At 46.3% G+C, this 16804-nt stretch overlaps 1 protein-coding gene across 1 annotated transcript in view; it reads left to right on the forward strand.

Annotated features, from left to right (window-relative positions):
* Window positions 1-15429, forward strand: part of fads2 (fatty acid desaturase 2) — a 49972-nt gene extending 34543 nt beyond the window's left edge. The window contains exons 8-12 of the mRNA XM_067993799.1: window positions 820-917; window positions 4267-4363; window positions 12005-12084; window positions 13003-13128; window positions 13615-15429. Of these exons, the coding sequence (XP_067849900.1) occupies window positions 820-917; window positions 4267-4363; window positions 12005-12084; window positions 13003-13128; window positions 13615-13666 (453 nt within the window). The 3' untranslated portion in view covers window positions 13667-15429. The remainder of the gene's footprint in view (window positions 1-819; window positions 918-4266; window positions 4364-12004; window positions 12085-13002; window positions 13129-13614) is intronic.
* The last annotated feature ends 1375 nt before the right edge of the window (window positions 15430-16804 follow it).

Genomic DNA, 16804 nt, shown 5'->3' on the forward strand with positions numbered 1-16804 from the left:
AAAATTCCTGGGACCTGAAAGGACAGAAAGCCTGACTTCTATCCAGGATGGGAGGGCCAGGGATTTGGAATGGAATCTGGCTACATTGGCAATTCCACTCCCCAGCAATTCCCCACCCCAGCAATTCCCCACCCCAGCAATTCCCCACCCCAGCAATTCCCCACCCCAGCAATTCCCCACCCCAGCAATTCCCCACCCCAGCAATTCCCCACCCCAGCAATTCCACTCCCCAGCAATTCCCCACCCCAGCAATTCCCCACCCCAGCAATTCCCCACCCCAGCAATTCCCCACCCCAGCAATTCCCCACCCCAGCAATTCCCCACCCCAGCAATTCCCCACCCCAGCAATTCCCCACCCCAGCAATTCCCCACCCCAGCAATTCCCCACCCCAGCAATTCCCCACCCCAGCAATTCCCCACCCCAGCAATTCCCCACCCCAGCAATTCCCCACCCCAGCAATTCCCCTCCCCAGCAATTCCCCACCCCAGCAATTCCCCACCCCAGCAATTCCCCACCCCAGCAATTCCCCACCCCAGCAATTCCCCACCCCAGCAATTCCCCTCCCCAGCAATTCCACTCCCCAGCAGTAACAGCCCACACTTTGATGAGCTCAAAATTTACCACAGTAAAAATGCTTCAAATGACACGACTCAAATGAAAGTGATCGCATAAGGTGAGACCTGAAGCATGGCACTATCTGGACTTATTTCGTTGCACACGCATCAGAGCAATATCACGGCTTTTACATTTGTTGTAAATCAGTGGTAGTATCATAATGCCTGTAACACAGTTCAGTCTACTTCTTCTCCGCCTCGCAGGATCTTGCCTGGGCAGCAACATACTACATCCGCTACTTCAGCACCTACGTCCCTTTTTATGGATTTCTCGGTTCCATTCTCTTTGTCCTCTTCGTCAGGTACGTACAGTTGGAGAGAACTCCTCCTCTTGTTTCAGTCACAGTCACTAACATTATAATTTATTAGGATTGTAAACCAACGTGCTACCATGTTTAAATAGTTGGGGAGGACTTTAGGGTTAATTTAGCATTTTGGAACAGGGAGGAGGGGACGTAGCCCAGATCAAAAATATGTGAGGGACACAGTTTCTCCCTCCTGTCTTTTTTGTTCTCCTTTCAGTGGTTGTGCCTATGATTTAAGTGATGAATTGTTTGGTAATCCAATCACGTTTTTAGTTTCAAATGCCCAACCTGCCCCAAATTCCTGTGTAATTGGAAACGGCCAGTCCAAATTGGCTCATTCGAACTGCTTTCAATTTAAAACAGCACTGTATCTTCATTTAGCTCTGAATTCCAGGTTTTTACTTTTCCTTTCCTTGCTGGGACAAGGTGTTCCAGCAGGCACAGTGGGAGGGTTGGCAATTTACTAACAAATAAACCACTGATGTCAGGTGCAAGCTAGTTAGAATTTGAACAACAGTACCATGTATAGAAAGCAAAGTCCAGTAAGAAAAGTGCTCCAGCTCTCCGGATGTCTGTCATTGAAACCGTATGTGACAGAACCATTGAAAACAGGAAGTTCCCAGGTTAAATCCCTGGTCTGTGTTGAGTTAGCTGATTTTGGCTGTAATTTAAAAAAAGAAAGACTTGCGTTCACGACCTCAAGAGATCCCATAGCGCTTTCAGCCATTGAAGTACTGTTTGAAGTGTAGTCACTGTTGTAATTTAGGAAACGCTGCAGCCAATTGCGCACAACAATAGCCCACAAACTGTAATGTGATAATCATAGAAAAGAATAGAATCATAGAATGGTTACACCACGGAAGGAGGCCATTCAGCCTGTCGAGTCCGTGCTGACTCTTTGCAAGAGCATTCCAGCTAGTCCCACTCCCCCACCCTTTCCCCTGCAAGTTTTTTCCCTTCAAGTACTTATCCAGTTCCCTTTTGAAGACCATGATTGACTCTGCCTCCACCACTCCCTCAGGCTGTGCATTCCAGATCCTAACCACTCGCTGTGTGAAAAAGTTTTTCCTCATGTCGTCTTTGGTTCTTTTGCCAATCTACGTCCTCTGGTTCTCAACCCTTCCGCCAATGGGAACAGTTTCTCTCTATCTATTCTGACTAGACCCTTCATGATTTTGAACACCTCTATCAAATCTCCTCTCAACCTTCGCTGCTCTAAGGAGAACAACCTCAGCCTCTCCAGTCTATCCACGTAACTGAAGTCCCGCATCCCTGGAATCATTCTAGTAAATCTTTTCTGCACCCTCTCTAAGGCCTTCACATCTTTCCTAAAGTGTGGTGCCCAGAACTGGACACAATACTCCGGTTGTGACCGAACCAATGTTTTATAAAGGTTCATCACGACTTCTTTGCTTTTGTACTCTATGCCTCTATTTATAAAGCAAAGGATCCCGTATGCTTTTTTAACTGCTTTCTCAACCTGCCCTGCCACGTTCAAAGATTTGTGCACATATACCCCCAGATCTCTCTGTTCTTGCACCCCTTTTAGAATTGTATCCTTTAGTTTATATTGCATCTCCTCGTTCTCCCTACCGAAATGTATCACTTTGCACTTTTCGGCGTTAAATTTCATCTGTCATGTGTTCGCCCATTCCACCAGCCTCTCTATATCCTTTTGAAGTCTATCACTATCCTCCCCACTGTTCATTTCACTTCCAAGTTTTGTGTCATCTGCAAATTTGGAAATTGTGCCCTGTACACCCAAGTCCAAGTCATTAATATATATCAAGAAAAGCAGTGATCTTAGTACCGACCCCTGGGGAACTCCACTGTACACAACCCTCCAGTCTGAAAAACAACCGTTCACCACTACTCTCTGTTTCCTGTCACTTAGCCAATTTCATAACCACGCTGCCACTGCCCCTTTTATTTCATTGGCTACAACTTCGATGACAAGCCTTCCATGCGGCACTTTATCAAACGCCTTTTTAAAGTCCATATACACCACATCAACTGCATTGCCCTCATCTACCCTCTCTGTTACCTCATCAAAAAACTCATTCAGGTTAGTTAAACACAATTTGCCTTTAACAAATCCATGCTGGCTTTCCCTAATCAATCCACACTTGTCCAAGTGACTATTAACTTTGTCTCGGATTATCGTTTCTAAAAGTTTCTCCACCACTGAGGTTAAACTGACTGGCCTATAGTTGCTGGGTTTATCCTTACACCCTTTTTTGAACAAAGGTGTAACATTTGCAATTCTCCAGTCCTCTGGAACCACCCCCATATCTACGGATGTTTGGAAGATTATGGCCAGTACCTCCGCAATTTCCACCCTTACATCCCTCAGCAACCTAGGATACATCCCTTCCGGACTTATCAACTTTAATTACAGCTAACCTTTCTAATACCTCCTCTTTATCAATTTTTAGCCCATCCAGTATCTCAACAACCTCTTCTTTTACTGTGACATTGAATTGTTTATAAACATAGAAAGCTGATACACCAGGGGAGACCTCACAGTGTTGGACACGGTGTGACATACACAGAAGTGTTTATAAACACAGAGAGCTGACACATCAGGGGAGACCTTACAGTGTTGGACACAGAGTGAAATACATGGAAGCTTTCATAAACACTGGAGCTGATGCACCAGGGGAGACCTCACAGTGTTGGACAAGGAGTGAAATATGCTGAGGTGTTTATAAACAAAAAAAACTGACACACCAGGGGGAGACCTCACTGTGTTGGACTCAGCGTGAGATACATTGAAGTGTTTATAAACACAGAAAGCTGACACATATGTACATCGACCAGATAATCCATTTTTAGGTGTTGGTTGAAGGATAAATATTGACCAGGACACCGGGGAGAACTCCTCTGCTCTTCTTCGAAATAGTGTCATGGGATCTTTTATGTCCACCTGAGAGGGCAGATGGGGCCTTGGTTTAACGTTTCATCCGAAATACGGCACCTTTGACAGTGCAGCATTCCCTCAGTACTGCACTGGAGTGTCAGCCTAGATCTTGTGTTCAAGTGTCTGGAATTAGACTTGAACCCACAACCCACGACTCAGAAACAAGCTGACATTAATGGTAGTAGGGGTGCTACAATTGGCCTTAGTTTCTCTGAGCTAGGAGGGGAAAAATCAGTGAGGCTTCCTCCTCATGACTGCTATCTCATAACCCTTCTAGAAAGTGTTTGTATGTGGAAATTGGCCGAGGACGGGTTCATGCTCGGCTGTGATGCCTCTTGAAGCTTACCAACTTTCAGTGTCTAAGCTCAGACGTGAAGAACGGCCATTGTAGTTGATACCTGACCACTGCCCTGGTTCTCTCTGTAGGTTCATAGAGAGCCACTGGTTCGTGTGGGTGACCCAGATGAACCATATTCCAATGAACATTGATGATGAAAAGCATAAGGACTGGCTCACAATGCAGGTAACCCTCAGTGTAATGGTTAGATCTGGAACTTTCTTTAGCCGTTTGCGACAGTTCCCATTTAAAAAAAACTAAATGTTTGCATGGAATATTTCCACATAGGTACATTAGAATCTTGCATTCTTATCAAAATGGCTGCCTACTAAATTGTAGCCAATATAGACAAGCCATGGAGTAACTTCACAAAATGGCCATTGCATCTCAGTTTTTCCAAGTGACCAAAATTGCTGCCACCATGAAAATGGCCATCTGATTTATAGACAGCGATCTGGATTGGTTTCATTATGAAGACTGGTTTGCTGGTTCAATGAAGATTCAGTAAGACGATCTGGTATTTACGTTGTTTGTTCCTTCTGCCTCTTATTGAAATAATGTGATAGTGAAGTCTGGGGGAGAGTGGTGGGGGAGTGGAATTCGATAAGGACAGGATCACTCTTGGCTATCATGCCTCTCTGGTCACAACTCACTGTCTAGGCTCATGTGAAGTATGGCTAGTTGCAGGAGGTCCTGGAAAGTGGTTCGGTGTCCATGGAACATCAGCGAGAGCCAGTGCCTTCAGGGGAGAAGTGAGGAAACAAAGAGGAGAGATGCACAACAGGAGCATAAATCAGCGGGACTCTTCAATAGGATGCTTCATTGAGATGTTATATACTAGATCTCTCATTAATCTGTGGGGAAAGATCTTCAATTATTAATGGAGGCTAGTCTTTGTCCTGAGAAACAGATTGAATTATATGCCTGTTCCTGCTATCTATTTCAGCCTCAAATTTCAATGACTTTGTTCTTCAGAATATTAAGAATACAGAAGGCAGCACATTAACGCACTAATGTAACATAATTAGGATGTTTATAGTAGATTAAAGTTTCATGGTGATACAGAAAAGTGCAGCCATGACTACACAGATCCATGTCAGGTGGTGACTAACCAGACAGAATCTAACAATTGCATGGAATTAAAGGATGGCGAATTTAAGGGATTCTGTCATGTGTCAAACTGCAAGAAAACTTGGCATGTTACTAAACTGAACAGAGTGCATTGGCACAATCGGTGATATAATGATGTCATGTCATCACTGATCGCCCCTGCTGGTAATTTGTAACAGATTTTAAAACTCTGCAGCGCTGAAGATAATTAATTTCAGCAATGCTTAGATGCCTGCGCATGCAATGAGTTATCTCATTGGAAGCTCAGGACAATTAGAGCTTCCAAATGTTGGCCCAATTTTAATGTAGTGTTTTGATGTGGTTGTTCCAAAGATACAACCAGATCAGGCTACGGTGTTTACTGTTTTGATTGGCCTTTTTTTAGCCAATGTTGGTCGTCCCTGGGACCAGTATTGAGTACAATACATTCAGCATCAATCATGAAGGGGGCCAAGCACTAGGAATGCAATACTATCTCCAATTAGTCACCATTAGGAATAACATGAGAGTCCACCACTCTGATCGGTATCTGTCAGGCTCGGAAACAAGCCTGAGGTTTCGGGGATTACCATGGTGGTGCAGTTTATTGGTGCCCCAGTGCATGGTGCTGTGGACTGCTGGGTATGAGTTTGTGACCATGTTTCCCTGGGTAGTGAGTTCCCTATCTCGGATAAAGGATCAGTGGAGGCATTAAAGCATACGCCAGTCAGTGTTCCTACAGTGAGTGAAGATTTGTCACCCTTGGACCACTTTTGCACATCACCCAATAAAGGAGGATAGGTCGAGGTCTCGAGGCATCACCTGCCAATTCCATCATCCTGAGGGAGGGGAATGAAAACACCCGAGTCCAGAATTGAACTCAGTGCATTTTGAGAGCACAAGTGAGACATTCTGCAGCTAGAACATCCAACCGCTTGTTTACAAATGCCCTTTATTTTCTTCCAAGAGAGACCTTTCAATAAACCACATACAGACTGGTTGCACTATATAATTTGCACTGATGTGAAGTGGTTTGGGCTCTGCTGTGTAATTAGTATGTGAAGTGACTGAAAAGACGTTTAGAAGCAAAGAAACCAGTCATTTGGCCCATTGAGTCGGCGATGTGTTCCCAATTAGTCTGATCACACTGCTTTCAAAAGGGAGCTGGGCAAGTTCCTGTGAGTGGAAGACATCTTGAGCTATAGAGGATGGGTGGATTAAGTGAATAGCAATATCAATCACCATGGCCTCCTGGAACTTGCCGTTGGCAGTCGGAGAGGAATTTCCCATCGTTCTTTTCCTAAATTAGCCTAGAGTCTTTTTTTTCACTTTTGTCACTTCCAGGAAATTGACTGACTGATCATAGAATCATAGAAAGTTACAGCACAGAAGGGGGCCATTCGGCCCATTGTGTCCGTGCCGGCTGAAGAAGAGCTAACCAGTTTAATTCCACTTTCCAGCTCTTGGTCCGTAGCCTTGTAGGTTACGGCACTTCAAGTGCACACCCAAGTACTTTTTAAATGAGTTGAGGGTTTCTGCCTCTACCACCCTCTCAGGCAGTGAGTTCCAGACCCCCACCACCCTCTGGGTGAAAAATTTTCTCCCCAGCTTCCCTCTAATCCTTCTACCAATTACTTAAAATCTATGCCCCCTGGTCACTGACTCCTCTGCTAAGGGAACTAGGTCCTCCCTATCCACTCTATTTAGTCCCATCATAATTTTATACACCTCAATTAAATCTCCCCTCAGCCTCCTTTGTTCCAAAGAAAACAACCCCAGCCTATCCAATCTTTTCTCATAGCTAAAATTCTCCAGCCCTGGCAACATCCTCGTAAATCTCCTCTGTACCCTCTCTAGTGCAATCACATCTTTCCTGTAATGTGGGGACCAGAACTGTACGCAGTAGTCAAGCTGAGGCCTAACCAATGTTTTATACAGTTCTAGCATAACCTCCCTGCTCTTATATTCTATGCCTCGGCTAATAAAGGAAAGTATCCCATATGCCTTTTTAACCACCTTATCCACCTGTCCTGCTATCTTCAGGAATCTGTGGACATGCACTCCAAGGCCCCTTTGTTCCTCTACACCACTCAGTGTCCTCCCATTTATTGTGTACTCCCTTGCCTTGTTTGCCCTCCCCAAATGTATTACCTCACACTTCTCTGGATTGAATTCCATTTCCCACTTTTCTGCCCACCTGACCAGTCCATTGATATCTTCCTGCAGTCTACAGCTTTCCTCCTCATTATCAACACAAGGCCAATTTTTGTATTATCTGCAAACTTCTTGATCAAGCCCCCCACATTCAAGTCCAAATCATTAATATATACCACAAAAAGCAAGGGACCTAGTACTGAGCCTTGCGGAACCCCACTGGAAACAGCCTTCCTGTCGCAGAAACACCCATCAACCATTACCCTTTGCTTCGTGCCACTGAGCCAAATTTGGATCCAACTTGCCACTTTCCCTTGGATTCCATGGGCTTTTACGTTTTTGACCAATCTGCCATGTGGGACCTTGTGAAATCCATGTAGATTACATCAAACGCGCTACCCTCATCAACCCTCCTGGTTACCTCCTCAAAAAATTCAATCAAGTTAGTCAGACACGACCTTCCCTTAACAAATCCATACTGACTGTCCTTGATTAATCCGTGCCTTTCTAAATGACTGTTTATACTATCTCTCAGAATTGATTCCAATAATTTGCCCACCACCGAGGTTAGACTGACTGGCCTATAATTACTCGGTCTATCCTTTTCTCCCTTTTTAAACAACGAAACAACATTAGCAGTCCTCCAATCCTCCAACACCACACCACTAGCCGGGGAGGACTGGGAAATGATGGTCAGAGCCTCCACTATTTTCTCCCTTGTTTCTCTTAACAACCTGAGATACATTTCATCCGGCCCTGGTGATTTATCTATTTTCAAAGATGCTAAACCCCTTAATACTTCCTCTCTCACTATGTTTATCCCATTCAATATTTCACACTCCTCCTCCTTAACTACAATGTCTGCATCATCTCCCTCTTTTGTGAGGACAGACACAAAGTATTCATTAAGAATCATAACAACATCTTCCACCTCCACACATAGGTTACCTTTTTGGCCTCTAATAGGTGCACTCTTTCCTTAGTTATCCTCTGGCTCTTTATGTCTTTATAAAACATTTTTGGGTTTTCCTTAATTTTACTTGTCAGTATTTTTTCATGCCTTCTCTTTGCTTTCCTAATTTTCTTTTTAATTTTGCCCCTGCACTTTCTATACTCCTCTAGGCTTTCTGCAGTATTGAGCTCTTCGTGTCTGACATAAGCTTCCCTTTTTTGCCTTATTTTACCCTGTATGCTCCTTGTCACCCAGGGGGCTCTAGATTTAGCAGTCCCACCCTTTTTCTTTGTGGGAACATGTTTACTCTGAACCCCTTGAATCTCCCCCTTGAATGTCTCCCACTGCTCTGACACTGATTAACCTTCAAGTAGCTGTTTCCAGTCCACTTCTGCTAAATCACTTCTCAGCTTAGTAAAATTGGTCTTTCCCCAATTTAGAACTGTTACGCCTGTTCTATCTCTGCCCTTTTCCATAACTATGGTAAATCTAACTGAATTATGATCATTACCACCAAAATGCTCTCCCACTGATACTCCTTCCACCTGCCCAGCTTCATTCCCTAAAACTAAATCCAGAACTGCCCCCTGTCTTGTTGGGCTTGCTACGTACTGGCTAAAAAAGCACTCCTGAATGCAGTTTATGAATTCTGCGCCCTCTATACATTTTACACTGATTCTATCCCAGTTAATATTAGGGTATTTGAAATCTCCTACTATCACTGCCCTATTGTTTTTGCACTTCTCAGAAATTTGCCTACTTATTTGCTCTTCTATCTCCCTCTGACTGTTTGGGGGCCTATAATACACTCCCAGCAGTGTGACTGCCCCTTTTTTGTTCTTCAGTTCAACCCAGATGGCCTCATTTGATGATCCTTCTAACATATCATCCCTCCTCGCAGCCGTAATTGTTTCTTTAACCAATATTGCAATCCCCCCCCCTTTTATATCCCCCTCTTTATCTCATCTGAAAACCCTGTAACTGGGAATGTTCAGCTGCCATTCCTGGCCCTGTTTAAGCCATGTTTCTGTAATAGCTAAAATATTGTACTTCCACATGTCTGTCTGTGCCCTCAGCTCATCTGCCTTATTCGCTATACTCCTAGCATTGAGATATATACCATTAAACACTGCCAAACTCCTTGGTTGTCTAGTTTCTAACCTTTGTTTTCTCTGCCTTCCAAACTCACTTACTAATTTTCTGCCTTCCATTTCCAGCTCTGCTTCTCTCCCTTCTGAATCTACGCTCAAGTTCCCATCCCCCTGCCAAGCTAGTTTAAACCCTCCCCAACAGCACTAGCAAACCTCCCCGTGAGAATATTGGTTCCATCCCTGTCGAGGTGCATCCCGTCCGGCTTGTAATGGTCGCACCTCCCGCAGAATCGGTCCCAGTTCCCCAGGAATCTAAAGCTCTCCCTCCTTCACCATCTCTCCAGCCACGCATTCATCTGCTCTATCCTCCTATTTCTATACTCGCTACCGCGTGGCACCGGGACTGATCCGGAGATTACTACCTTTGATGTCCTGCTTATTAATCTCTTTCCTAACTCCTGCGGGACCTCATCCCTCTTTCTACCTATGTCGTTGGTACCAATATAGACCACGACCTCTGGCTGTTCACCCTCCCCCTCCAGAATATTCTGCAGCCGCTCAGCGACATCCTTGACTCTGGCACCAGGGAGGCAACGTACCATCCTGGAATCATGTCTGTGGCCACAGAAACGCCTGTCTGCTCCCCTAACTATAGAATCCCCTATCACTATCGCTCTCTTGACCTTTCACCTCCCCCCCCCCCCCGTACAAATGAGCCACCCATGGTGCCGTGGACTTGGCTCTGACTGCACTCCCCAGAGGAACCTCTCCCTCACCAGTATTACTGGTTAGAGAGCGAGATGTCCTCAGGGGACTCTTGCACTACCTGCCTGGTCCTTCTTGTCTGTCTGCCTGCACTCTCTTAAGCTGTGGGGTGACCACCTCCTGAAATGTACTATCCACAAAACTCTCAGCCTCATGGATGCACTGCAGTGATGTCAGCTGCTGCTCAAGTCCTGGAGTTCCCACGTGGCACAAGATGTGCATTCCATGGGAGTGAGGTTTCCTGCGATGCCTCGATTTATTAGATTATTAAATAAACTTAATAGAAATAAACTTAAAGACTTAAAAAAACACTCACCAGCTACTCACCAATCAGCTCATTCCCTTGTGCTGACATCATTTTGTTTTTTCTCCCCCCTTCCTGACGCTTGTGCTTCCGCTGCATCACCTGAGCTGCTGTCGGGCCTCCGACCCCCCTCGGGCCTTCGACTCCCTCTCCTCCGCTCCACCACTTGAGCTGCTCTCGGGCCTCCGACCCCCCTCGAGCCTCCGACCCCCCTCGGGCCTCCGACTCCCTCTCCTCCGCTCCACCACCTGAGCTGCTCTCGGGCCTCCGACTCCCCTCGGGCCTCCGACTCCCTCTCCTCCGCTCCACCACCTGAGCTGCTCTCGTGCCTCCGACTCCCCTCGGGCCTCCGACTCCCTCTCCTCCGCTCCGCTGCCTGAGCTGCTTTCGGGCCTCCGACTCCCTCTCCTCCACTCCATCGCCTGAGCTGCTCTCGTGCCTCCGACTCCCCTCGGGCCTCCGACTCCCTCTCGTCCACTCCGCCACCTAAGCTGCTCTCGGGCCTCCGACTCCCTCTCTTCCGCTCTGTCGCCTGAGCTGCTCTCGGGCCTCCGACTCTCTGTCCTCCGCTCCGCTGCCTGAGCTGCTCTCGGGCCTCCGATTCTCTCTCCTCCGCTCTGTCTCATGAGCTGCTCTCGGGCCTCCGACTCCCTCTCCTCCGCTCCGCCATCTCAACTGCAGATGGTGCATATAGGTTGTACCAGGTCAGGGTGGGGCAGGCTTGCTGGACCAGATGATCTTTTCCTGTTCTTTTTCCTATGTTTATATATACTCTCCTCCTTTGTTCCCCACATTCTTTCTTTCCCTTTTAATATTTCCTCTTTTTCAAACAGAGATTAGGCCACAGATGTCAGACCAACTTAAGGAGAGAGGATGACACTACCTCTGCCTCACATTCTCTGCAGTATAACTGCAAACTGATGCAAAGCCAAGTTTAAAGAAACACAGCGCTAATGTAACACTTGGCTCTCTAATTAATATTTAACGAGCAAAGCTCAGTTGTCCATGGGTTGAGAGTGATTCAGAAACTGGCAGTATAACTCGGGTGTATCATTCCCATGCCACTCCGTACAAGTACGAGGCCAGTACCTGTACAATGGCAACCTGCCCAAGAAGGCAACGATGACGTAGAATCTGTTTCCAAAACAAACACCATGGATGGTTTGATTGTCAATGTGCAACTCCTGAAATACAGCCTGGTCTGGGCAGAGCAACAGTGCAGAGAAGTCGCATTCAACCTGATTCAGCTCAACTCAGCAAACTCATGTGTATTTTGCCTGTGCTCATGTCAACAAAACAAATATAGTGAGGGAATAAACTCGACAGACAGTCTCATGGCCTGATATTGAATCAACTAGCTGGAGTGTTGAGGCACGAGCCTGTTGGCCATCTTCAGCACCTAGAAGTCTGAATGCCAGATAATTGTCCTTCAGGACGGCTAATGACATCCAGCTCTGTTTTTGATTCTCCAGTTGGACTCCACATGTAATGTTGAACAATCCTCCTTCAATGACTGGTTTAGTGGCCATCTCAACTTCCAGATCGAGCACCAGTAAGTACTGTCCTCTTTCAAATAGGAAACTTTTGGTAAGGTGGGCATTTGGGGGGGAATGGGGTGGGGGTGCACAAACCATTAACATATTGGCCTTTCATCTCTGAGACCAAGGTTCAAATCCAGACCAGATTCATGGGACCTTTTCATGGACTCCTGACCTGAGTATGCTTGTTGTGACACTGTGCGAAAAAAGTGTTCCATTGACTCGTACGATTTACCTTAATTACCGAAGGCCTCATTATCATGCCACTGGTGAGCTGCACGGCAAAAACAGGCATCGTGCTGCAGCTTGCTGACTAGGCCGCCGTAATATCGGGCAGCTGAATTGGCCAGCAGGAGGATGGGTGGGGCGGTCACGGAGGGAGGGGGAGCCCAGGGCGGCAGTGGCTCACATTATCCTGTGGAACCTGGAGCAGTACTGCTAGCCCCACAAAATAACTTTTCAGGTACCTTTTTGGGGCCTCATCCTCTTCACCACCTTGTAGATCTGGGTGGAGCCTGCAGGGCGCACAATCCGTCCAGTTGTCCCTCGAAATTACATCAAGGCACTATTTATGGCATGGGACCCTGATTTGCTTAGAGAAATGAGGCCCCCCGTCCGCTTCAGGCAGACACTCGGGCCACCCAGTGGAAGGCCCCAGTAAATATGGTGGCGGAGCAGGATCGGAGCAGTAAGTTCACCATGGCGATTATAACTCTGCCGGCACCCTGATTCCGCCAGGTGGGGCCGAGTTAAAATTGGCCCCTTGGTCTCGAGTAGAACTAAAGGAAGGAAGAATCGGGCTGGAGTGGGGTAAAGGGAAAACGAGTCAATAGTGAGGCCCCTAGATACTGGCTGCAGTTGCAATACACCTCAGACACCGGCCTCCTTGACAAATTACTTAATTTCCTTTCTCAAACTTTTTTTTTTTGCAGTCTTTTCCCTACAATGCCTCGTCACAATTTCTACAAGATTGCTCCTTTAGTGAAATCGCTGTGTGACAAGCATGGCCTGAACTACCAGGTGAAGCCTTTGTTGCAGGCCTTCAAGGATATTATAGGGTGAGTAATACACACACCATTTGCACAGTGCCACCTGCAGTCAGATGACACAGGTTGTCATCTTAACCCTCTCTTCTTTGGGAGATTTAAAATTAAACCTAACTCCCACCTCGAAGTTGTTATGGGGAAAAGAGTTTAATTATATACGTAACCTTTGGTCCTTTATTTCCTGTTCCCATTATAGGGTTAAAACGCTGTCACATTAAAAACCCTTTCCTTTCAAAATGATGCGTGCTGACGACCTGCCTGGGCAGGAATCACTGAGTCCCACGATGTGAAGGAACTGAATTAACATCAGTAACAAATGTGTTTGTGGAGCACCAATTTAATGTCCACTGTGAGGACCAAATAATATTCCTTGTGGGAAGTTTTTAACTGTTTAGACTCTTAATTGTTCCATTAACTCTTCCCTAACATTTTGTAAATTAAGGCTACTTATGTCTGCCACTGATTTACCTGATGTGCTACTTTTTTCCCCCCCACCAGGTCCCTGAAGAGGTCTGGTGATCTGTGGCTAGATGCATACCTCCACAAATGAGGCTACTTCATCAATCCTCGCTTCTCTCTCTTCCTGTCTCTCTCTGAATTGCAGAACTGCGTCGGAGGTCCTGTTTCTCTCAGAGTCTGTGTGCACCTCAAGTGATTTCCGCAGTATTAACAGGAAGCTGCCGCTGGCTTTCAGTATGACCCGATGAACGATCTGATCCTCAATTGATGGCTGGTGAAGAGCATCTTGAATCGAATTGCTCTGCCCCCCTCCCCTCCCCTCCCCTCCCAATTCAAGCCACTGCCAATTTAATTAGACGGGGACAAATTTGGACAATGGGCTTGATTTTATTTCAATTTATTGAGTTTCCTGACACTGAACGGAAGTTCTTAGTGCTGTGACACCAAGAGTGTATTTTGTTGAGTGATGCAAGGGGGAATTACTGCAACAGCAGTGTGAATATTTAAACCTTCAGTTAAATGTACGTCTGACATGCTTTGCTGTAGCTACTTCCATTTATTGGAGAGGATGCCAAGACAGAAGGGCAATGAATAATGTCAATGTTCAAAGCAACCATTTCACCTCTTCTCTATCTAACCCTGGCAGGGATAATTTAGTTAAATTAAGACTTTTTTTTTTAAGATACAGTTGAAACAATGCAGAGACCCTGGTCATGGGCAGGGGGTCCGGAACCTGCTTTTACCGTCTTTCGCAAACATTCCAAATGGCAGCAGGTTGCAGTAGCAGTACCATTTCCAAAATGGCCTTATGGGTGAGGTTGGGGACATGGGACTTTTGTCTACTCCGTTATCACCACCCAGTCTGTTACAGAGCCTTGCAGACCGGGCAGATCCCAGGATCAAATCCCCAGTCTGCGCTGATCTCGGCCAAGGTGGCAGTCTGATCCAGTTCTCTCCAACATCCACACCGAGGCACTTTGCAGCAGAGATTGCAGCATAGCGATCAGAAGCCAAAACCCTGGCTGATTTAGGATGCTACGATGGGCCCCGGTAGCCCTGGATTGGGAGAGAAAAATCAGCCAGGATTTCGGCTGCTGATCGCTAGCCAGTGACCCCCCCCCCCCCCACCTCTGCTGCCAAGTTTACTTGGGCGGATGTTGCTGAGGATAGGATTATACTCTGCTTTAATGTCCCTTGAAGTAGAAAAGCTTGCATTCATCGGGCCATCAGGAATGGCACCTTGGGTGAGACCCAAATGGCAAATGAGTCCATGGAACTTGTACCCCAATGTGAATCACTGCCTCGTGAACAGGGTAGAAATTGGGGGCAGTGGGGGGGTAAACTGTTGCTACCTCTTGTCCAATACCCACCTCCTCCCTCCTTGCCCCCCCCCCCCCGCCATAACAACAGAAACAGAGAACAAGCAAAATATATTGCACATGAATTTGGTGATACCCAAAACGAATAAAATCAAGCCCCGTGAGTCCATTTAAAAAATAAAATGATATTAAAGTTTCTATGGATGACCTACGGAATGATCGGTTCTGTAGCAGCTTGGGGTGAGTTTCAGCGATTTGATCCTGTGCGGGTTTGGAGTACGACATGTCCAGAATGTGGATTCAAGCCGCCCTCGACCGCTTTCTCGCTAAACACCATTCCTTCCCTGCTGCTTGCAACCATGATCGGAAGGTTCCCCATCTCTGTGTTCGTCATGCGTCTCTATGCCTGGTTTGTTAACCTAACAAGCAAGGGTCTCTTTTAGCCACATCTGTCCTTAATTTATAGTAAGCAGGAGGACAATGGCACAGGTAATTTTTAAATAAATGAACTAATCCTGTTTCTGTCACAACTCAATATCGAAATAATTGTTGATTCCCTTTAATCTCACCCACCCACTGGTGAACACGATTAACAAGGAATGTATTCTTTAACTAACCTTAGCAGCAGCATCAATAGCTAGACTCGCTCACCTCTCCATCGTATGTACTGGTTATCACCGAGTACAGTTCCTGTCCTGAGTCAGTTTGCATAATAACTTGCGTTAAAATTTAAACACCCGCACACTGTGCTTTATAAATAGAGGTTAATTCTACAGTACAATTGCTATAGTTGGTCTCAGTGCCACAGGGCAAGGGAGAAGGGGGAAGAAAGCAGTCAGTGTTCCCTAGACACAAAGTGGCCATTAAAAGTGGTAGAAAGCCTGTTCGTTATTTTTTTCCCGTAATTAACAACTAACGCTAATCGACCTGTGCCTTGGCGAGCGGAGACGAGAGATCCAGTCTCTTGAATACTGGGTGGCATCCAGCGGGATACTTCCATCCGATGGGAGTGGGATGGCGACCCATTGCATCTGCCCGGTGCCCCCTGGTCAAGCTTACAACCTGTCCACATAAAAAGGGGTCCTTGTTAAGGAAACAACTCTGAGCACGATCTGCTGAATGTAAAAGCAGTGGAAGAAATAGGTTGCCTCGTGTGCCACTAGGCACGGAAAAGGAGAAGAGGAAACTGCAGGAATGCGAAGCTTCGCAATAGCTGACTTCCGAGAATGTGACTCTTATTAGCGAGCGGTTCGTTTATGGAGAAAAATAGGCATTCTCCTGTGCTTTTAAAAGGAATGTCCCCTGTTCCCCCCATCACTGTTCAGTAACCCATCCTGGAAAATGCATTTGTGTGGACCTCAGGTGATAATAGGATCAGGCTTAACTGTGGTGATCTCCAATAGCTTGCTGACACTCAGTGTGCAGGTTCTCACATGAAGGAATAGCCATTTGGATGAGGTACTGACGAGCTGATACTAAACCATATCCCAGCAAGAGTCTTCTACACTCCTTATTGAATCAGCCCTGGATCAATGAGGAGTGCAGAAGAGTATGCTGGGAGCAGCACCACGCATACCTGAGAATGAGGTGCCAATCTGGTGAAACTACAACACAGGATTACATGCATGCTAAACAGGTGATGCAACATGTTACAAACAGAGCTAAACGATCCCTTAGCCAGTTAATGGGGATCAGGGGGAAACTCTCCAGTGGCTGGAGTCATACCTAGCACAAAGGAAGATGGTAGTGGTTGTTGGAGGCCAATTATTTCAGCCCCAGGAAATCACTGCAGGAGTTCTTCAGGGCAGCATCCTAGGCCCAACCATCTTCAGCTGCTTCATCAATGACCTTCCCTCCATCATAAGGTCAGAAATGGGGATGTTCGCTGATGATTGCACAGTGTTCAGTTC

The sequence above is a fragment of the Heptranchias perlo genome, chromosome 12 (assembly GCF_035084215.1).
Source record: "Heptranchias perlo isolate sHepPer1 chromosome 12, sHepPer1.hap1, whole genome shotgun sequence".
Taxonomy (NCBI): Eukaryota; Metazoa; Chordata; class Chondrichthyes; order Hexanchiformes; family Hexanchidae; genus Heptranchias; species Heptranchias perlo.